Source organism: Choloepus didactylus, chromosome 12, assembly GCF_015220235.1.
Source record: "Choloepus didactylus isolate mChoDid1 chromosome 12, mChoDid1.pri, whole genome shotgun sequence".
NCBI lineage: Eukaryota > Metazoa > Chordata > Mammalia > Pilosa > Megalonychidae > Choloepus > Choloepus didactylus.
In genome coordinates, this window is record NC_051318.1 from 11,713,740 (window position 1) to 11,736,474 (window position 22,735).

The following is a 22,735-nucleotide window of genomic DNA, read 5'->3' on the forward strand; positions in this document are numbered from 1 at the left end:
GGATTTAGCTAGAAGGATATCACTGGAGACTTTAGGAAACAGTTTTATTATAGTGGCATGACTATATATGTGGAGAATAAAACTAGAAAAAAAAATTCTCTTTTCTTACTTCTTTTCAGCCTGAGTCATTTAAATTGTTATTTTCAAATTTCCTGATTCTTTCTTCTCTCAGCTCCAGTTTGCTATTGAAACCCTTTAGGGAAATTTTCATTTCAGTTGCTGTATCTTCAATTCTAGTATTTCTATTTGAACCTTTTAAAAAATGTCTATCTCTTTATTCAGATTCTCATCCTGTTAATTCATTGTGTTTTCCTGATATCCTTTAGTTCTTTCTCTGCATTTTCCTTTATCTCCTTCAGCATATTGAGGATCATTTTTTCAAAGTCTTTGTCCCTTATGTCCAAAGGCTGTTTTTCTTTGTTGATGGTTTCTAGATTTTTATCTTGTTGCTTTTGATAGGCCATCATTTACTGTTTCTTTGCTTCTCTTGTAATCTTCTGTTACACACTATACATTTTTCTCTTTATTAGAGAAGTTGTGCATTTACAGAATACCATGCATTAAATACAACATTCCCATTCATGACCCCTCCACCAACACCTTTCATTGGTGGGAAACATTTGTCACCATTGATGAAACAACATTTTATAATTGTACTATTAATTAAAGTCCATTATTTAACTTAGGGTTCACTGTGTAGTGTAGTTCTATAGATTTTAAAAAAATTTTATTCTGTTACCATATATACAATCTAAGATTTCCCCTTTAATGATATTCAGATATATATTTCAGTGCTGTTAATTACATTCACAATATTGTGCTATCATCACCATCATTCATTACTAAAACATTTCCATGATTCCAAATAGAAACCCTGTACATTTAAGTCTTAACTTCCCATTCCCTATCCCCACCCATCCCCTGTTAGCCTGCATTCTAGTTTCTGACTCTGAGTCCACTTATTCTAATTGTTTCAAATCAGTGAGGACAATATTTGACCTTTTATGTCTGGCTTAATTCACTCAACATGATGTCTTCAAGGTTCATCCATGTTGTCGCACAGATCAGGACTTCATTCCTTGTTACAGCTGAAAAATGTTCCGTAGTATGTAAATATCACATTTTATTTATCCATTCATTGTTTGATGGACACTTGCTTCCATCTTTTGACAATTATAAATAACACTGCTATGAACATTGGTGTTCAGATATTTGTTCAAGACCCTGTTTTCAGTTCTTTTGGTTACATACCCAGTAGTGGGATTGTTGGGTTATATGGTAGTTCTATACTTAGCCTTTTGAGGAACCGCCAAACTGTCTTCCACAGGGGCTGCATGATTTTACATTGCCAGCAGCAAAGAATGAGTGTTCCTATTACTTCACATCCTCTCCAATACTTGTTATTTTCTGTTTTGTTAATAGCAGAAAATCTAACGGGTGTGAAATGGCATCTCACTGTGGTTTTGATTTGCATTTCCCCAATGGCCAATGATGTTGAACAACTTCTCATGTACTTTCAGTCCACTTGTATATCTTCTTGAAGAGAAGTCTATTCAAGATTTTTGCCCATTTTTAAAAATATATATATTTATTTATTTATTTGTTTTATTGAGATTGTTCACATACCATACAACTATCCTAAGATCCAAAGTGTACAATCAGTTGCCCATGGTACCATAATACAGCTGTGCATCCATCAACACAATTAATTTTTTTCAATTTTTAGAACATTTTCATTACTCCAGAAAAGAAATAAAGACAAAAAAAGGAAACTCAAATCCTCCCATACCCCTAACCATGCCCCCCTCCATTATTGATTCATAGTTTTGGTATGGTACATTTGTTACTGTTGATGAAAGAATGTTAAAATATTACTAACTGTAGTATACAGTTTGCAATAGGTATATATTTTTTTCTTATATGCCTCTCTCTTATTAACTTCTAGTTATAGTGTCATACATTTGTTCTAATTTGTGAGAGAGATTTCTAATATTTGTATAGTTAATCACAGACATTGTCCACCACAAGATTCACTGTTTTATGCATTCCCATCTTTTAACCTCCAACTTTCCTTCTGGTGACATACGTGACTCTGAGCTTACCCTTTCCACCACATTCACACGCCTTTCAGAACTGTTGTTATTCTCACAACATGCTGCCATCACCCCTGTCCATTTCCAAATGTTTAAGTTCACCCTTGTTGAACATTCTGCTCGTATTAAGCAATTGCTCTCCATTCTTTAATTTCATTCTATATCCTGGTAACTTATATTTCATGTCTATGAGTTTACATATTATAGTCAGTTCATATCAGTGAGACCCTGCAATATTTGCCTTAATGTGTCTGTCTTGTTTCACTCAATATAGTGCCCTCAAGATTTCTTCATCAACCCATTTCTTTTAAGATGGTTCTGTTCACACACCATGCATTCCATCCTAAGTAAGTAATTGTTGGTTCCCTGTATAGTCACGTATTTATGTATTCAGTACCACTGCCACTATCTATATAAGGACATCACCTTTTCTTCAACAAAGGAGGAAGAGTCAAAGAAGGCAGAGAGACAAAAGAAAAAGAAAAGAGAAAGAGAGAAAACAAACAAAAAAATACAAAACTTGGCAGCTAGAAAGCAACAAAAGGAAAGAAGCATTACACTAAAGTAGAATAAAGAGTCAGACAACATCACCAATGCCAGAAGTCCCATACCCTTCCCCTATTCCCCACCCCCCAAATGCATTTAGCTTTGGTATATGCCTTTGTTATATTAAAGGAAGCCTAATACAATGTTTCCGTAAATTACAGTCTCTGGTTTGCATTGATTGTATTTTCCCCGCAATCCCCCCTATTTTTAACACCTTGCAGTGTTGACATTCATTTGTTCTACCTCATGTAAAAACATATTTGTATCTTTTATTACAATCATCAAGCACCCTAGGTTTCCCTGAATTACACAATCCCAGTCTTTGTCCTTCGTCTTCTGTTCTGGAGTCCTACATGGTCCCAACCTTCCTCTTTCAACCATATTCACAGTCGTCTTTGTTCAGTGTACTTACATTGTTGTGCTGCTACCTCCCAAAATTGTTTCCCATACCTCTCACTCCTGTCTTTTCCTTTCTGTCTGCAGTGCTTCCTTTAGTATTTCCTGTAGAGCAGGTATCTTGTTCACAAACTCTCTCATTGTCTGTTTGCCAGAGAATATTTTAAGCTCTCCCTCATATTTGAAGGACAGTTTTGCCAGATATAGGATGCTTGGTTGGTGGTTTTTCTCTTTCAGTATCTTAAATATATCACCCCACTTCCTTCTTGCCTCCATGGTTTCTATTGAGAAATCCACACTTAGTCTTATCAAGCTTCCTTTGTATGTGATGGCTCGCTTATCTCTTGCTGCTTTCAGTATTCTCTTTTTATCTTTGACGTTTGATAATCAAATTATTAAGTGTCTTGGTGTAGGCCTATGCAGATCTATTCTGTTTAGGGTACACTGCGCTTCTTGCATCTGTAATTTTATGTCTTTCATAAGAGATGGGAAATTTTCATTGATTATTTCCTCTATTATTGCTTACCAACCAATACCCCTAACCTAACCCTTTTCCCTTCTCTTCTCCTTCTGGGACACCAATGACACATACATTCTTGCTTTTCATTTTGTCTTAAGTCCGTGGAGATGTTGCTCATATTTTTCCATTCTTTTCTCTATCTGTTCTTTTGTGTGTAGGCTTTCAGGTGCCTTGTTCTCAAGTTCCTAAGTGTTTTCTTCTGCCTCTTGAGATCTGCTGTTGTGTGTTTCCATTGTGTCTTTCATCTCCTGTGTTGTGCCTTTCATTTCCATAGATTCTGCCAGTTTCATTTCCATAGATTCTGTCAGTTGCTCATAGTGAGCAGTCCACGCTTGTTAATTAAAACCCCAGTTGGAGCTCAGCTGAGCTATATTTGCTTGCTGGGAGAGAGGTTCTCTCTAGCACCATGAGGCTTTGCAGCTCGGGCTGTGGGGGGAAGGAGCTCCCAGCTTGGATCCACAGTTTTTACTTAAAGATTTTATGCTGTGATCTAGGACATTCCTTCTAATTCAGGTTGGTGTATGATGAGTGTGCAGTCATGTTTGTCCCTCCACAGTTATTCTGGATTATTTACTAGTTGTTCCTGGTTGTTTATTAGTTGTTTCAGGGGGACTAACTGGCTTCCACTCCTCTCTGTGCTGCCATCTTAGATCTCCCCCTGGATTCTTGCCCATTGTTAAATTGGCTTGTCTGTCTTTTGGTTGTTAAGTTGAAGGGTTTCTTTACGTACTCTGGATATTAAACCTTTATTGGATCGTGGTATGCAAATACTTTCTCTCATTGTGTAGGTTGTTTTACTTTCATGATAACCCCCTTTGAGGCACAAACATTTTAAATTTTGATGAGTTCCCATTTATCTATTTTTTCTTTTGCTGCTTGTGCTTTGGGTGTTAAGTCTAAGAATTCTTTGCCTAACACAAAGTTCTGAATATGCTTCCCTACGTTTTCTTCTAGGGGTTTGATAGTTCTAGCTCTCATATTTGGGTCTTTGATCCATTTTGCATTGATTTTTGTATATAGTATGAAGTAGGAGTCTTCCTTCCATTTTTTTCAGATGGAAATCCAGTTTTCCAAGCACCATTTGTTTTGCTTTGTATTTTTTTCCTTTTTTACCCAAGATGTTTAACTACTTAAAATGACAATTACATCTTCAAGAGTATAATAAATACAACTGACAAAGTGTAGATGCTGAATAAACTGAAGATTTTCCAAGGGTTCTTTTGAAGGGGTAGCAAGGATTAAAAGCTTGGAAAAATTCAGAATTAAACAAAAAAAGAAAGAAAGAAAGAAAAAAGGAAACACATCTCCATTCAGTTATCAATTGAGTGATCTTTGCCACCTTGTCAAAAATCAGTGGATCCTAAATGTGAGGGTTGATTTCTGAGCTCTCAGTTCATTAGTCTATATATCTGTACTTGACTGTACTGTTTTGATTACTGTGGCTTTGTAATTGTAATAAGTTTTAAGTCAGGAAGTTTGAGTGCTCCAACTTCATTCTTTTTTTTTCAAGATGGCTGTAGCTATTCACGGCCCCTTACCCTTCCATATGAATTTGATAATTGGTTTTTTCATTTCTGCAAAACGTGTTTTGATTGGGATTACATTGAATCTATAAATTACTTTGGGTAGTATTGACAACTTAATGATATTTAGTCTTCCAATCCATGAGCATGGAATGTCCCTCCATTTATTTAGATCTTTGATTTCTTTAAGCAGTGTTTTGTAGTTTTCTGTTTACAAGTCCTTTACATCCTCAGTTAGATTTATTTGTAGATATTTGATTCTTTTGGTTGCTATTGTGAAGGAATTTTTTCTTGATTTCCTCTTCTGATTATTCATTCATTGCTTGTATATATAAACACTAGATTTTGGGGTGTTGATCTTGTACCCCACCACTTTGCTGAATTCATTTATTAGCTCTAGGGGCTTCATTGTGGATTTTTCAAGATTTTCTGTATATAAGATCATATGATCTGCAAATAGGGAAAGTTTTACTGTTTCCTTTCTTTTTCTTTTTATTTCCTAGTTGCTCTGGCAGTAAATTCCAGTACAGTATTGAATAACAGTGGTGAGAGTGGGCAGCATTGTCTTGTTACTGATCTTAGAGAGAAAGCTTTCAGTCTTTCACCATTAAGTAGGATGTTAGTGGTGGGCTTTTTGTATATGCCTTTTATCATGTTGAGGAAGTTTCCTTCTTCTCCTACCATTCTAAGTGTTTTTATCATGAAGAGGTGCTGGATTTTCTCAAGTGCCTTTTCTGCATCAATTGAGATGATCATGTGGTTTTTTTCCTTTCATTCTCTTAATGTGGTATATGTATTATATTAATTGATTTTATGTTGAACCAACCTTGCACACCAGGGTTAAATCCCACTAGATCATGGTGTATAATTCTTTTAATATACTCTTGGATTTGTTTTACTAGTATTTTGTTGTGGATTGCTGCATCTATATTCATAAGAGATATTGGTCTATAGTTTTCTTTTCTTATAGTAGCTTTATCTGGCTTTGGTATGAGGATGATTTTGGCCTCACAGAATGAATTAGGGAGGGTTCCCTCCTCTTCAATTTTTTTTGAATAATTTGAGCAGAATTGGAGTTAAGTCTTCTTAAAATGTTTGGTAGAATTACCCTGTATTGCCATCTGTTTCTGGGCTTTTCTTTGTTGGGGGGTTTTTGATTACTGATTCAATCTCTTTACTCATAATTGGTCTGTTGAGATCTTCTATTTCTTCTTGAATCAATGTAGGTAGTTTGTGTGTTTCTAAGAATTTATTCATTTCATCTAGGTTATCTAATTTATTGGCATACAGTTGTCCATAGAATCCTCTACAGTCCTTTTTATTTCAGCAGGGTTGGTAGTAATGTCCCCTTTTTCATTTCTGATTTTTGTTATTTGTATCCTCTCCCTTTTTTTCTTTGTCAGTATAGCTAAAGGTTTGTCAATTTTATTGATCTTTTCAAAGAACCAACTTTTGGTTTTGTTGATTTCTCTCTTTTTTTGTTTTTTGTTTCATTTATCTCCACTATAATCTTTGTTATTTCCTTCCTTCTGCTCACATTGGGTTTACTTTGTTTTTCTTTTTTCTTAGATTTTCCAGTTTTGAGGTTAGGTGTCAGATTTGAAGTCTTCTTTTTAAATGTAAGAACTTAGAGCTATAAATTTCCCTCTCAAGACTGCTTTCACTGCATCACATATGTTTTGGTGTGCTATATTTTTGTTTTCATTTGCCTCAAGATGTTTTCTAATCTGCTTCTGATTTCCTCTTTAACCCATTGGTTGTTTAAGAGCATGTTTTTTAATTTCCACATTTTTATGAATTTTCCATTTCTCCCTGTCATTGATTTCTAGCTTCATTCCGTTGTCGTCAGAGAGTATACATTGTGTGATTTTAATATTTTTGACCCAAAATATGGTCTATTCTGGAGAATGATCCATTGTACTGGAAGAATGCATATTCTGTTTTTGTTGGATGAAATGTTCTATATATGTCTGTTAGGTCTAGTTGGTTTAGAGTATCATTCAAGTCTTGTAATTCCTTATTTTTTTTAACAAAAAATATTTTATTTTCAGATGCTTTTACTTACAAGGTACTCCCTTGAAAGGAATGTCAAAGGATTAAATAAAAGAGGCTTCAGAACTTTCTGTAAGGCTATGATTGGAGAGGAAGATGGCTGGAAATGACTATTGATATTTACATAATATTGGAGATGTTTGTGGTAATATGTGAAAGTATAAATTAATTCTAACAAAAAACTTTTTTCTGAAACCATCAGTGTAAGATTACACATTGTTATTTTCAAAGGTTATTCTCCTTTTTTATTGAAATGAAACAGTTATTGAGCACCTACTATATTACTTATTATGTAGTCCAGTTAATTTTTTCTTAACAGGCTATCACAGCCATGAATTATTCTATCTTTTGTTTTCTGTATGTGTGTTATGTTTGAAGCTGTTTATTTTGGTTAGTTTGCTTCTGAAGCAACTTGGAAGAATTTCATCTACTTCTCATCAGTTGAGCTGTTTCATAAAGCATCTCAGAAAGCAAACACAGCAATCCAAGGTTTGTCAGAAGTATTTCTTCTTTGAAGACACTTTGACGATTCGTTTTCTCAAGGGATATTGCTTTGCTCATTCTGTGATGACTTTGGGGTATAAAAATGGAACAGAGAGTTTCAAACAGTTCTGCAGAAATTGTACTTTGGTCTCTAGACTTTGTTGTCTTTAGGATTAAACCTGTCATCTAGTTTATGTTCTTCATGATTTAGGTTATCTTAAAACAAAAATGGAAGGGAAAGCTTTCCTATGCTTTGGGTAGGAGGCAAACTTGCTTTTGTAAAATTTGTGGCTGAGAAAAGCAGCCACGACTTGGTTGAAGAAGACATGTTACCACTAGCCACCAAGTTAAGTTGTGGAACCCGAAGGTGACAGCCACAGAAATGTAAGTCATCAACTCTGCTAAATAGTTAGGGGGAGAAAACATATTCAAACCAGTCTACAAAAGGATTCTGCGGTTACAGTGAATAACCACCTCTGCTTTATTTTTCCTGAGATTGCTAAGAATTATGTGGCCCTTATACTGATGGACCGAGGACCAGATGAACATCATCCTTGGGAGGATGTGGAACCACTGTGCTTACATCAACGGATTTTTCCCTATGGACCTTCTGCCATCCGTGGGCACTTGGCTCAGCATGGTTAGGCCAAGGAGGACATAGTAAACAAGTCCAAAACCACACTGCACGACATGAATCACGGCGATGGAGAAGACACTGACGTAGAAACACTTAAAGAGTCTTCACAAGCTGTGCATCCACAGAAACGCTAGTATTAAGAACGCAGACAGCGCCAGCTCACCCCCTTTTGGGGACATCAAAGGCTCAGCAGGCAGCCGAGAGCAGCGACTCCCCAAGCTTGGTCTTCCCATAGCGGATCAGGTCTTGGAAAAGCGTGCAGCTTGGGAGCAGGCCTGTGGGCACCAGCTGCAGCAGCAGGGCCAGCAGGAAGGCGGCGGCCAGCGTGAGCCAAACCGTGCGCAGCAGGTACAGCGTGGAGCCCGCGGCCGGCGCCCGGGGAGCTACGGCCGCTGGTTTCCGTGCTCTCAGCTCTCGCACTGCCTGCCCCTCTTGTAAGTCCTTATAGATCTTCTGACTAGATGTTCTATCCATTATTGAAAGTTGTATAATAGAGTCTCCTATTATTAATATAGAATTGACAGTTTCTTCTTTCAAATCTGTCAGTGTTTGCATGGTATATTTTTTTCCATCCTTTCCCAGTCTACTTACTTGTTTCTTTGAATTTAAGGTGAGTCTCTTGCAGACAGCATCTAGTTGAGTCATGCTTTTTTTATCCATTCTGCCAATCTCTGCCTTTTGACTGGAGAGTCTAATCTCTTTATATTTAAAGTCACTACTGATAATGCGGGATTTCTCTGACATTTTCCTATTTAGCCTTTGTAAGTCATACCTTTTTTGTCCCTCACTTCCATTAATGGCTACTTTTGTATTTGTTTCATTTGTTTGTTTTGTACCATAGTAACTGCCTTCTCATTTCTATCTGGATGTGTTTTCCAGCTATTCTCTTTGTGGTTACCATGGGGTTAAAATTTGGCATCCTAAATATATATCAATCATATTTGGCTTGATACCACTTTAACTTCAATAGCATGCATATATATTTTCCTCTGTCCCTCTGTCCCTCCACCGTCTTTGTTTGCTTATTACCATCTATATCTTTGTATATGTATGTCAGAAAACATAGATTTAGCATTACTTTTCATGAATTTGTGTTTTAGCACCTGTAGAAATTAAGAAGTGGAGTTATATACAAAACAATGCACTATAATAATACTGACATGTATAAGTACCCAAATGGTTACCTTTAGCACAGGTCTTTATTTCTTTTTGCTGCTTTGAACCACTGTCTAGTGTCCTTTCCTTCCAGTCTGAAGAGCTCCCTTTAGCATGGCTTCTAGGGCAGGACTGTTGGTGACGACCTCCCTCGGCTTTTGTTTATCTGAGAATATCTTAATCTCTCCCTCACTTTTGAAAGAAAGTCTCACCAGAAGTATAATTCTTGACTAGCAGTTGTTTTCTGTCAGAACTTTAAGTATGTCAATCCACTGCCTTCTTGCCTCCCTGATTTCTAATGAGAAATCAGCACTCTATCTAATTGGGACTTCCTTGTATGTAACACGTTGCTTTTCTCAATTCAGAACTCTCTCCTTGTCTTTTGCATTTGATAGTATGTGAATTGAATGCACTTAACAAGGTACATTTTTCTTCATCTTATCCTGTTTGATGTTCTCTGGGCTTCTTGGATGTGCATATTTATGTCTTTTGCTAAGCTTGGAAAGTTCTCTTTCATTATTTCTTTGAGTAATCCCTCTGCCGCTTTCTCTTTCTTTTCCTCCTGGGACTCCCATAATGCATATATTGGTGCACTTGATGGTGTCCCAGAGATTTCTTCGGCAAGTTTTGCTTTTAATAATTCTTTTTCTTTCTCCTTCTCAGCCTGACTCATTTGAAGTGTCTTGCCTTCAAGTTCACTGACTTTCTTCTGCTAGCTCCAATCTGCTCTTTTTTAAATGCAGTTTTATTGAGAAATATTCATACACCATACAATCCATTCAAAATATGCAATCAGTGGTTCACAGTACTATCATATAGTTGTGCATTCATTGCCAAAATCAATTTTAGAATATTTTCATTACTCCAAAATAAAGAAAAAAATAAAAATAAAAAAGAACACCCAAAACATCCCATACCCATTAGCCCCCTGATTATTTGCATTTTTTTTTTATTGTGTTACTCATCTGCCCATACACTGGATAAAGGGAGTGTCAGTCACAAGATTTGCACAATCACACAGTCCCATGATAAAAGCTATATAGTTATACAATCATCATCAAGAATCAAGTCTACTGGACTACAGTTCAACAGATTCAGACATTACCTTCTAGCTATTCTAATACACTAGAAACTAAAAAGGAATATCTATATAATGCATAAGAATAACTTCCAGAGTGACCTGGTGACTCTATTTGAAATCTCTTAGCCACTAAAACTTTATTTTCTTTCATTTGTTTTCCCTCTTTTGGTCAAGAAGGCATTCTCAATCCCGCAATTCCAGGGATAGGCTCATCCCTGGGAGTCATGTCCCATGTTACCAGGGAGGCTTATACTCCTGGGAGTCATGCCCCATGCAGGGGGGAGGGTAGTGACTTTATCTGCAGAGTTGGCTGAGAGATAGAGGCCACATTTGAGATACAAAGAGGTTCTCTGGGGATGACTCTTAGGCATAATTATAAGTAGGCTTAGCTTCTCCTTTGTAGAAATAAGTTTCATAAGGGCAAGCCCCAAGATGAAGGCCTGAACTAATAAAATGGGAAGCCCCAAATGCTTGTGAGAATATCAGGAATTCCACAGGTGGAGAATCCAATCTCCTGGGCATTTTTCATCTTAGTTATAGTGTTATTCAACTCTAGTAGTTCTGTTTGGTTACTTTTTAAAATTTGTATCCCTTTACTAAGACTCTCATATTGCTCATTCATTGTTTTCCTGATTTCCTTTAATTTATTCTCTGTATTTTCTTTCCTTCATTTCTTGAGCATTTTTAAAATAAGCTTTTTAAAGGCATTATTTGGTATGTTCACATTGTCATCTTCTTCACCAGCGTTTTCTGAATTTTTATTTTCTTCCTTTGGATGGACCGTTATTTCCTATTTCTTTGTTTGTCTTGTACTCTTGTTTCACACTGTACATTTTAATATTTTTAAATGTTAGCTCTGGGATTTATTCTCTGAGATGTCTGTTTCTTGGTTTTGTAATCAGCTGGTGATAAGACAGAGATTTTCTTGAGCTTCAGCCCTCCTATCTGGAATGTCTGCCCAAGCACATGCAGTGTGCAGAGTTTTCCGAGTCTTTCTGGACCTCTGTCTTGTCCTGGGCATTTGCTTGATAGTTGTTTTGGAGTTCCCCTGTTTAAGGAGCTTCGTTGTCCCCTCTGTTTCCCAGGGACAGACCACCCTCTCCCAGGTATTTAAAGCCAGCAGGTCTTTGTCCCAGACTGTCCACATCTAGAGTTTTTTATACTCCTTTTGTTGTCTCACACTGCTTTTTGCCTGGAGGCCAAATTCTGGGAAGAGGGCACACTGGACTTTCTCAAGTCAGTGTTTCCCAGCCAAGGCAGGGCCAGGGACCCACAAATGGGGCACAGACCTGTTCTGGGGGTGGGATGTTAGGAAGGGCTCCAAGAGCTTCTACAATGTCTCCCTAAAACTGAGCTTTCCTGGCGTGCCCAGCAGATGCAGCTCTTCAGCTAACTGTCCCCTGCAGCCCTGAGGATATGCAGTGTCTTTCAGTCTCAACCACCACCCCAGTCTGGAGTGAATTGAAACAATGGCTTCTGTCCTTGTCCAAGTGGGTTGAAACAGTGGCTGCTCCTCAGAGCCAGGCTCCCAGCAAACTGAATTCACTAATCAAAAGTCATGTTCACATTGTACTAGAAGTTCTAGCTAGAGCAATTAGGCAAGAAAAAGAAATAAAAGGCATTCAAATCAGAAAATAAGAAGTAAAACTCTCATTATTTGCAGATGACATGATACTATACCATATCTGGAAAATCCCAAGAAATCTATGACAAAGCTACTTGAGCTAATAAACAAATTCAGCAAAGTGGCAGGATACAAAATTAATGAACAAAAATCAGTAGTGTTTCTATACACTAATGATGACCTAACCAAGCAGGCAATTAAGAAAAGGAATTCCATTCACAAAAGCAACTTAAAGAATCAAGTATCTAGGAGTAAACTTAACCAAGGATGTAAAGGACCTGTACACAGAAAACTACAAAACTTTGCTAAAAGAAATCAAAGAAGACCTAAATAGGTAGAAAGACATTCATGTTCATGGATAGGAAGGCCAAATGTCATTAAGATGTCAATTCTACCCAAATTGATCTACAGATTTAAGGCAGTACCAATCAAAATTCCAACAAACTACTTTGCAGACTTGAAAAAGCTAGTTATCAAGTTTATTTGGAAGGGAAAGTGGCTACAAATAGCCAAAAACATCCTTAAAAAGAAGACTGACGTGGGAGGACTTACACTTTATGGCTTTGAAGCTTATTATAAAGCCACAATGGTCAAAACAGCATGGTTTTGGCACAGAGATAGAAATATTGACCAATGGAATTGAATTGAGAGTTTGGAGATAACCCTCAGATCTATGGTCAATTCATTTTTGACAAGGCCCCCAAATCCACTGAACTGAGAAGGAATAGTCTCTTTAATAAATGGGGCTGGAAGTACTGGATATCCATAACCAAAAGAATGAAAGAGGACCCCTACCTTATACCCTGTACAAAAATTAACTGAAAGTGGATCTAAGACCTAAATATAAGAGCCAGTGTCATTAAATTCCTATTAGAAAATATAAAGAAACATCTTCAAGACCTAGTGACAGGAGGTAGCTTCTTAGACCTTATACCCAAAGCACAAGCAGTGGAGGAAAAAATAGATAAATGGGAACTCCTCAGGATTAAATACTTCTGTGCCTCAAAGGGCTTTGTCAAAAAGGTGAAGAGGCAGCCAACTCAATGAGAGGGAATATTTGGATACCGTATATCTGATAAGGGTTTGATATCTAGTATATATAAAGAAATCCTATAACTCAACATCAGAAGACCAAACAACCCAATTATAAAATGGGCAAAAGATATGAATAGACACTTTTCCAAAGGGGAAGTACAAATGACTAAAAGCACATAAAAAGATGTTCCTCTTCATTAGCTATTAAGGAAATGCAAATCAAAATGACATGAGATATCATCTCACAGTGGTAAGAATGACCGCTATTAAACAAACAGGAAACTACAAATGGTGGAGAGGATGTAGAGAAATAGAAACACTTGTTTACTGCTGGTGGGAATGTAAAGTGTTACAGTGGCTGTGGAAGACAGTTTAGCATCTCTTCAGAAAACTAAATATTAAGTTGCCTGACGACCCAGCAATTCCATTACTTGGTATATTCTCAGAAGATCTGAAAGCACTGATTGAACGACATTTGCACAACGATGTTCATAGCAGCATTATTCACAATTGCCAAAAGATGAAAACAACCTAAGTGTCCATCAAAAGATGAGTGGAAAAACAAAATGTGATATATACTTACAATGGAACGTTATGCAGCAGTAAGAAGGAATGGGGTCCTGAAGCATGTCCTCAAGGACGAAACTTGAGGACATAATTCTGAGTGAAATAAGCCAGACACAAAAGGACAGATATTGTGAGTCCACTAATATGATCTACTTAGAAAGTGTGAACTCAGAGTCCTAAAATGTAGGATATAGGGGACCTAGAGATAGACAGAAGATAGAGAAGGGGAAGTGGTTACCTAATATGTACAGAATTGTTAATGACATTGAACTTAAATGTTTGGAAATGGGTAGAGATGAAGGTAGCTCATTACTGGGATTATAAATAATAGTGCTGAACTGTAGGTAAATTTGGTTGAAAGGCTGTTTAGAGTCATGCTTGTCACTGATTAACACTACAAGTATAAATAAGTTCTTTCATTAACTAGTATAAATGTATGACACTGTACAAATAGTTAATAATAGAGTGCTATATGGGGAAAAATTAACTATTGCATGCTATGGTCTGTATTTAACCTTAATACCTTAATATTCTTTCAATAACAGTAACATGTGTCTCACATCAGTACTAGGGGTAAATAATTGGGGGGGGGGGTTGGTAAGGGATATGGGCTGTTTTGGGTTTTCTTTTGTGTGTGTATGTGTGTCTGTTATTTTTCTCTTTGGAGCAATGAAAACTGTCTAAAATTGAGTGTGATGATTGCACGACTAAGTGAGGATAGTGTGGGACACTGTATAGTTTGGATAAAATGTAGGGTATGTGAATATATCTCAGTAAAATCAGCAGATTCAAAAAAATCAAATATTTAAAATGTAATGGTGAAGCTAAGCCTACTTATAATTATGCCTAGGAGTCACCCCTAGAGAACCTGTTTTGCAGCTCAGATGTGGCCTCTCTCTCTAAGCCACACTCTGCAAATAAACTTACTACCCTCCTTGCTATGTGGGACATGAGTCCCAGGGGTCTAAATCTCCCTGGCAATGTGGGACATGACTCCTAGGGATGAACCTGGTCCTGGCATCATGGGATTGAGAATGCCAGGATTCTTTTTGACTGACCAAAAGAGAGACAAGAAATGAAGCACAATAAAGTTTCAGTGGCTGAGAGATTTCAAATGGAGTTGAGAAGTTCTGGAGGTTGTCCTTATGCAAGCTGCAACCAGATACTGCAAATTGCCAGTGTGCCAGGCCCCAGCCAACAGTATTCCTAAAAACCCTAGGGAATGCCCTGGGCTCTAAGTCTCTATGAAAGTTTTACTTAGTAAGTTTATACTTTCAGAAACTTGAGGCCTCTAAATTGTTCCTATGCCAGGTAGGCCCTGAGGCCTCCGAGAGCATCGGCCAGGTTCATTCTTCAGCACCCCTTTCCAGCACGAAGAATTTGGGATGGTCTTTGCCCAGATATCCCTGAAGATTGAGGGAGGGATCAGATGAGATGGAGGAGGTATAACTGAGAAATTAGGTTTTGGTGGATGATTATGACTACTGGATCATAATATAGATGTATCTTTTTAGTTTCTGGTGTATTGAAATAGCCAGGGGAGAATACCTGAAATTGTTGAACTGTAGTCCAGTAGCCTTGATCTTTGATAATGATTGTGTAACTGCGTGGCTTTTGTCGTGTGACTGTGTGATTGTGGGAACCTTGTGACAGATGATCCCTCTGCTCAGTGTATGGGTAGATAAGTAATAAAGTAGAGACCTGCATGAAAAAATAAATAATAGGTCGAGAATGTGGGGGGAAAATACCCCTATATAAACTATGGGCAATAATACAGTACTGCTTTAATAATCTTTCATCAAATATAACAAATGTAACTACTGTTAAAAAATTACTAGAGTTACAAAAAAAGAAAGTGTTACCAACTGTAACAAAATTTCCACACTAATGCAAGTGTTGGTGGTGGGATGGTATATGGGAATCCTGTATTTCATGCATCATTGTTCTGTAAACCCACAACTTCTCCAATTAAAAAAAAAAGATTACGTTATATACATTAAAAAAAAAAAAAGTCATGATCAGTGACCAGCTGTGCCCACCCCAGTCTTGTGGAAGAGTATTTTTGTGTCCATTTCTGTCACCAGTGAACTAGCCAGGTTCTGGGCCCCATAGCAGCCTGTCATAGAGTGGGGGGTGGGCGCTGGTAGCTGCCATGTGGAGAAAGCAATTGACTGTTCTTTACCATAATTTATCAGCCCCTTCCTCCTGATCTTCGTCGGATGCCTCATAGTGTTCTTCTGGTCTCCAGGGTTTCAAAATAGCTGTTTCAGACAATTCCTCCCTGTTTAATAGTTATTTTGGTGGAAGGACTGACTCCTAGAGCTCCCTACTCTGCCATCTTCCCACAATCCCCTGCACACTGTACATTTTAATATTTTTAAGTTTTAATTCTGGGATTTAGAATTAAATTTTTAAGATTTAATTCTGTCTGTTCCTTGAGTTTGTGTATAACTAGTGATATGACAGAGATTTCCTTGAGCGCCAGAGCCAACAAAAACAAATAAACCAATGCAAAGACATCTTTCACAATCTTTGTAAATTGGCCTTGCTTTGGCTGGTCCCCTCCTTCAGAGTTTAGCCCTCCTATCAAGAACTCAGCCAGAGGGCAACACGAGGGGTAGGGTCCCTTCTGTCTTATCTGAGTCTGTGTCTTCCCCTGAGTATACGCTTGCTCATTGCCTTAGAAATTCCCCTATTTACAGGATTTTGATTACCCCCTCTTCTCCCTATGAAATATGCTTTTTCCCCTAGCAGGGTGCTGTATTGTATGACTTAAAGCAGGTGATCCTTTGCCTCAAGCCTCTTTGACTTAATTGTGTCTTAACAGCTTTAGGTGCCTCCAGGTGCTTTTGCCTGGAGGGCAGGTTCTGGGAGGGCAAGGTAGAGATGAGTTTTCCGGTTCGGTCTTTCAGGCTGCCTCCCGACAGATTGGCAGTGACATGTAGGCACTCTGGTATGTGCACAGGGGTTACTCTACTCCCTTTTGAGTAGGGTCAGGGCCCCACAATACGAGTGCAGGCTGGTCCCTCACCACACCGGGGGTGGGGCAGCAGAGGGGCCAGCAAGGGCACATGATCTTCTTTCGCTTTTTCAACCTGCATCCCTTTGATTCAGCATTGGTCCAGTTACTGCCACCCATTAACTGTTTTATGGAGTTAAGAATAATATTGCTCTGCTGGTTTTTACTACTTGTTCAAAGATTCTGTGGGGGAGCAACACCATGGAGCCCCTTACAGAACCATCTTGGTCAACCCTGGTTAATTTATTTTTGACAAATGTATAAAAGCAATTCATTAGAGAAATCATAGTCTTTTCAAGAAATTGAGCTGGAACTATTGGATAGTCACAGGCAAATCTATTCATATGCATAATTTTGACTGATACCACATACCATATACAGAAGTTAACTCAAAATGTGGTTTAGATATGATACCAGAAACATGAGCAACAAAAGAAAAAATAGACAAATTGTACTTCATCAAAATTAAAAACATTTGTGCATCAAAGGACATTATCAAGAAAGTGAAAAGGCAACCTACAGAATGGGAGAAAATATTTGGAAATCATATATCTGATAGGGATTTAAAATCCAAAATACGTAAGGAACTCCTAAAACTTAAAAATAGAAAGGCAAACAACCCAATTAAAAATTGAGCAAAGGACCTGAATAGACATTTCTCTAAAGAAGGTATACAGATGGCCAAGAAGCACATGAGAACATGCTCAACATCATTAGCCATTAGGAAAATGCAAATCAAAACCGCCATGAGATCATTTCATATCCACAAGGATGGCTATACTACAAAACAAAAAATAACAAATGTTTGCATTGATATGAGGAAATAGAAAGTCTCATTGCTTGCTGGTGGGAATGTAAAATGGTGCAGCCACCATGGAAAACAGTTTGGGACTTCCTCAGAAAGTTAAACATAGGATTGCCACATGCCCCAGAAATCCCACTTTTAGGTATTTAGCCAAAAGAATTGAAAACAGGGACTCAAGCAGATATTTGTATGCCAGTATTAACACCTTAGCAGCAATATTCACAATTGCCAAAAGGTGGAAGCAACCCAAGTGTCCATTAATAGATGAATGGATAAGCAAAATGTGGTATATCCATACAGTAGAATATTATTCATAAACAGTAATGAAGCTCTGATACATTACAACATGCATGAACCTTGAAGACATTGTATTGGGTAAATAAACCAGACCCCAAAGGAGACATACTATATGATTTCACTTACATGAACTACCTAGAATAAACAAACACATAGAGACAGAGAGTGTATTAGAGGGTACCAGTGTCTAGATAGGTGGTGGGAATAGGTAATTATTGCTTGTTGGGTAAAGAGTTTCTGTTTGGAATGATGAAACAGTGGTGTTGGTAGCACAATGTTGTGGATGTAGTCAATATTGCTAAATTGTACACATGAAAGTGGTTAAAATGGCAAATTTTGTGTTGTATATATGTTATCATGATAAAATTTTTTAAAAACACATCCTACACCTATATGTAAACCTACATATGTAAACTGTACAACTTCTAGGTGAAACCATGGGAGAAAGCCTTTTTGAACTTGGATTGGGCAAAGATTTTTTAGATACATCACCAAAAGCATGATCCATAAAAGAAAAATTGGTAAATTGGACATCTTTAAGATAAGAACTTGCAATTTTCAAAGACTAGCCATAGACTGTCAGAAAATATTTGTCATTCCTGATATTTGTATCCTGTATTTATGAAAAAAATACTCTACAAGCTCAATAATAAGAAAATTTAAAAACCCATTGAAAAATGGGAAAAATGTTTGAAAAGACTCATCAACCAAAAAAGATATAGGATGGCTATTCCTTTCCTAGTACTGCTGGCCAGAAATGTGAAATCAAGGTGTGGACAGGGCCCTCCTCTCTCCTTAGGCTCTGGGGCGGGGGTGGGTGGTGGGTGGGGGGTTCTTCTGCTGCCTCTCCTGGTTTCTGGTGGCTCCAGGTGTCCCTTGGCTTGTGGCTGCATCATTTCCATCATCTCTACATGGCCTTCTCCTGTATATCTGTGAATTCTCTTCTCTCTTACAAGGACACTTGTCATTGGATTTAGGGCCCTTCTAGGTAATCCAGAATGACCTTGTCTCTCAAGATCCTTAACTTCATTACATCTCTATGACACTTTTTCCAAACAAGTCACAGGGCCCAAGTATTAGGATGTGGACATATCTTTTTCTGGGCCACCATTCAGTCCCCAACAGAATATCATGGAAGCCCCTGAAAGGATGTTAAACTTCATCAGTCAGTATGGAAATGCAAATAAAAACCACAATCAGATACTGCAGCACACCTATTAGAATGTCTACAATTTAAAAGTCTCATCATACCAAGTGATGATGATGATGGTGGGGCACAACTGGAATTTCCATACACTGCTGATGGGAATATAAAATGGTATAAGCTCTTAGAAAATAGTGTGACATTTTCTTTAAAAGTTAAACATATGCCTGCAGTATGACCCAGGCTTTCCGTTCTAGGGAAATGAACATTTCCACGATTGCAGATCACTCCATGGGACAGCCTGCTCTCTGCACCTCTATTTCTGATATATAGTAAGACTCATCTTTTCTGAAATTGTATTTCCTACGTATTTTCATATTGGCCAATTTTCCTTGAATTCATTTTGTTTTGTTGAAGATAAATACATATTTTCTTCTTAAGGTGTGCATGTATCAACAACTTTTTATTTTGTTTTACAGCTGTTTTTTCAGCAGTGATATTTGGGACCCTTACAAATCAAGATCTGCCTGTGATCAAGTGTGTTTTAATCAATCATACAGATAATGATTCATCAGCAGGGATATCATCGCATGCCACGGTAAAATAATATTACAATTATAGCATTAAACCATATAGATTGTTATGGATTTAGGATGTTATATTTAAACCCCATGATTACTACAAGAAAATAATTGGAGAATATGCAAGTTCATAGAGACAGAAATTAGAATACTGGTTGCTGGGGGCAGGGGTGGGTGGGCAGGGAGAATGGGGAATTAATGTATCGGGTATAGGGTTTCTGTTTGGGGAGACGGGAAAGTGTTAGTAATGGAAGGTGATAAGGATATTGTGAATGTGATTAATGCCATTGAATGGTATGCTTGGGAGGGGTTGAGATGGGAAAGTTTATGTTGTATGTATGTTCCCACAATTGAAAGAAAGAAAGAAGGAAGGAAGGAAAGGAGGGAGGGAGGGAGGAAGGAAGGAAGAAAGGACAACTAAAGAGAAAATGGCAATTAAATGTAACATATGATCCTGGACGGGATCTAACAAGACAGGAGAAAAGGCTCAAAGGGACATTACTGGGACATATGAAAAAATTGGAATACAGAATGTAAGTTTTATATAAATGTTAAATTTCTTAAACTCAGTAACTGCACTTAAGATGATTACATAAGAGAATATCCTTGTTCTTAGAAAATGAACAGCAGTACTGGCTGTTCAAGAAGCATGATGTACACAACTTAAAGTCAAGTGTTCAAGAAATGGATGGATGGATGGATGGATGGATGGATGGATGGATACATACATACATACATACATACATACATACATACATAGAATGATGTGGTAAATGTGACAAAAAGTTAAAATTGGTGGATCTGGGTATCTAAGAGGGTAAGGGTGTGTTGGAATTCTCTGTATGGGATTTGTTTTTGTAACTGTTCTATAAGTGTAAATGTATTTTAAAATAGAAAGTTAAAAATAAAGTGAGAGTTTAAAAATATGTATCTTTAAATATGTTTCTCTAGAGACCATACTTTGTAACCTATCAAAACCTACTGTGGCTAAGTCAGTTTCCTTGTTATGTATTTAAATATACTGTGTATCCATATCTGATGCAGACACAACATCGATACTCGTAGCTACCTGGCACTCCATTCCACCGAGAACCATGTTCTCCTTTGAGTATGGGTTCAGGGAGGACACTGACACCCAGCATGAATAGGGAACAGAAATTTCCCTTTCTTCTTAGAGAGAACCTGGGTTTCTCTCCCAAGCTTGAGTTCCTAATTTCCAGCTGCCTCCTGTATATGTACGTATATATATATATATGTGTGTGTGTGTGTGTGTGTATATAACAATTTTCACTTGCACATCAATATCCACATATAAAACTAATTGCCTTTCTACTTCTCTAAGCCTGCTCCTAGTCTCATATGAACTGATTTCTGTTTATTGCCCTGCCTAGTTCTCAGGCCTGAAAATTCAGGGATTCCTGGCTCAAAAGGAGAGTGCATATGTAGTTTTATTAGGTATTGCCAAATTCCCCTCTCAGCCTCACTGATACAATGTGCTGTCAGATATTTTCATTTTTGCCAGTCTGATAGATGAGATGTGGAATCTCACTGTTGTTTTAATTTACAATTCCCAAATTATAAATGAGTTTGAGAGCCATTTGTGTGTGTGTGTGTGTGTGTGAATTGTCTATTCATTTGTTTTTCCCACTTGTCTACTGTGTTTTTGATCCTCTGTCCCTCAATTTTTAAGACTTCTTTAATATTTTTAGCCCTTTATCTGTGGCACATCTCTGAATATTTCCTCTTACATTGTCAGTTGTCTTTTTTTTTTTTAATCATCATTTTATTGAGATATATTCACATACCACGCAGTCATACAAAACAAATTGTACTTTCGATTGTTTACAGTACCATTACATAGTTGTACATTCATCACCTAAATCAATCCCTGACACCTTCATTAGCACACACACAAAAATAACAAGAATAATAATTAGAGTGAAAAAGAGCAATTGAAGTAAAAAAGAACACTGGGTACCTTTGTCTGTTTGTTTCCTTCCCCTACTTTTCTACACATCCATCCATAAACTAGACAAAGTGGAGTTTGGTCCTTATGGCTTTCCCAATCCCATTGTCACCCCTCATAAGCTACATTTTTATGCAACTGTCTTCGAGATTCATGGGTTCTGGGTTGTAGTTTGATAGTTTCAGGTATCCACCACCAGCTACCCCAATTCTTTAGAACCTAAAAAGGGTTGTCTAAATTGTGCGTAAGAGTGCCCACCAGAGTGATCTCTCGGCTCGTTTTGGAATCTCTCTGCCACTGAAGCTTATTTCATTTCCTTTCACATCCCCCTTTTGGTCAAGAAGATGTTCTCCGTCCCACGATGCCGGGTCTACATTCCTCCCCGGGAGTCATATTCCACGTTGCCAGGGAGATTCACTCCCCTGGGTGTCTGATCCCACGTAGGGGGGAGGGCAGTGATTTCACCTTTCAAGTTGGCTTAGCCAGAGAGAGAGGGCCACATCTGAGCAACAAAGAGGCATTCAGGAGGAGACTCTTAGGCACAAATATAGGGAGGCCTAGCCTCTCCTTTGCAGCAACCGTCTTCCCAAGGGTAAAACTTATGGTAGAGGGCTCAACCCATCAAACCACCAGTCCCCTATGTCTGTGGTCATGTTAGCAACCATGGAGGTGGGGTAGGCGAATACCCCTGCATTCTCCACAGGCTCCTCAAGGGGGCACTACATCTTTTTTTTTTTTCCTTGTTTTTCTTTTTTTTTTTTTTTAAACTTTCCCTTCTTTTTTAAATCAACTGTATGAAAAAAAAGTTAAAAAGAAAACAAACATACAATAAAAGAACATTTCAAAGAGACCATAACAAGGGGGTAAGAAAAAGACAACTAACCTAAGATAACTGCTTAACTTCCAACATGTTCCTACTTTACCCCAAGAAAGTTACATAATATAGCAACATTTCTGTGAACTTGTTCCTACTATATCCATCAGAAATTAACAGACCATAGTCATTTCTGGGCATCCCCAGAACGTTAAATAGCTTATCTGTTCTTCTTGGATTATTGTTCCCCCTTCCTTAATTGCTCTCTACTACTAGTTCCCCTACATTCTACATTATAAACCATTTGTTTTACATTTTTCAAAGTTCACATTAGTGGTAGCATATAATATTTCTCTTTTTTGTGCCTGGCTTATTTTGCTCAGCATTATGTCTTCAA

The 22,735-nt window shown here is 37.6% G+C and overlaps 1 protein-coding gene and 1 pseudogene across 1 annotated transcript in view; one reads left to right on the forward strand and one right to left on the reverse strand.

Moving 5' to 3' along the window:
* Positions 1–22,735, forward strand: part of FLT3 (fms related receptor tyrosine kinase 3) — an 82,759-nt gene that overhangs the window by 6,674 nt on the left and 53,350 nt on the right. The window contains exon 2 of the mRNA XM_037800534.1: positions 19,457–19,575. Coding sequence (XP_037656462.1) covers positions 19,457–19,575 — 119 coding nt within the window. The remainder of the gene's footprint in view (positions 1–19,456; positions 19,576–22,735) is intronic.
* LOC119507412 lies at positions 7,826–8,724 on the reverse strand (annotated as a pseudogene).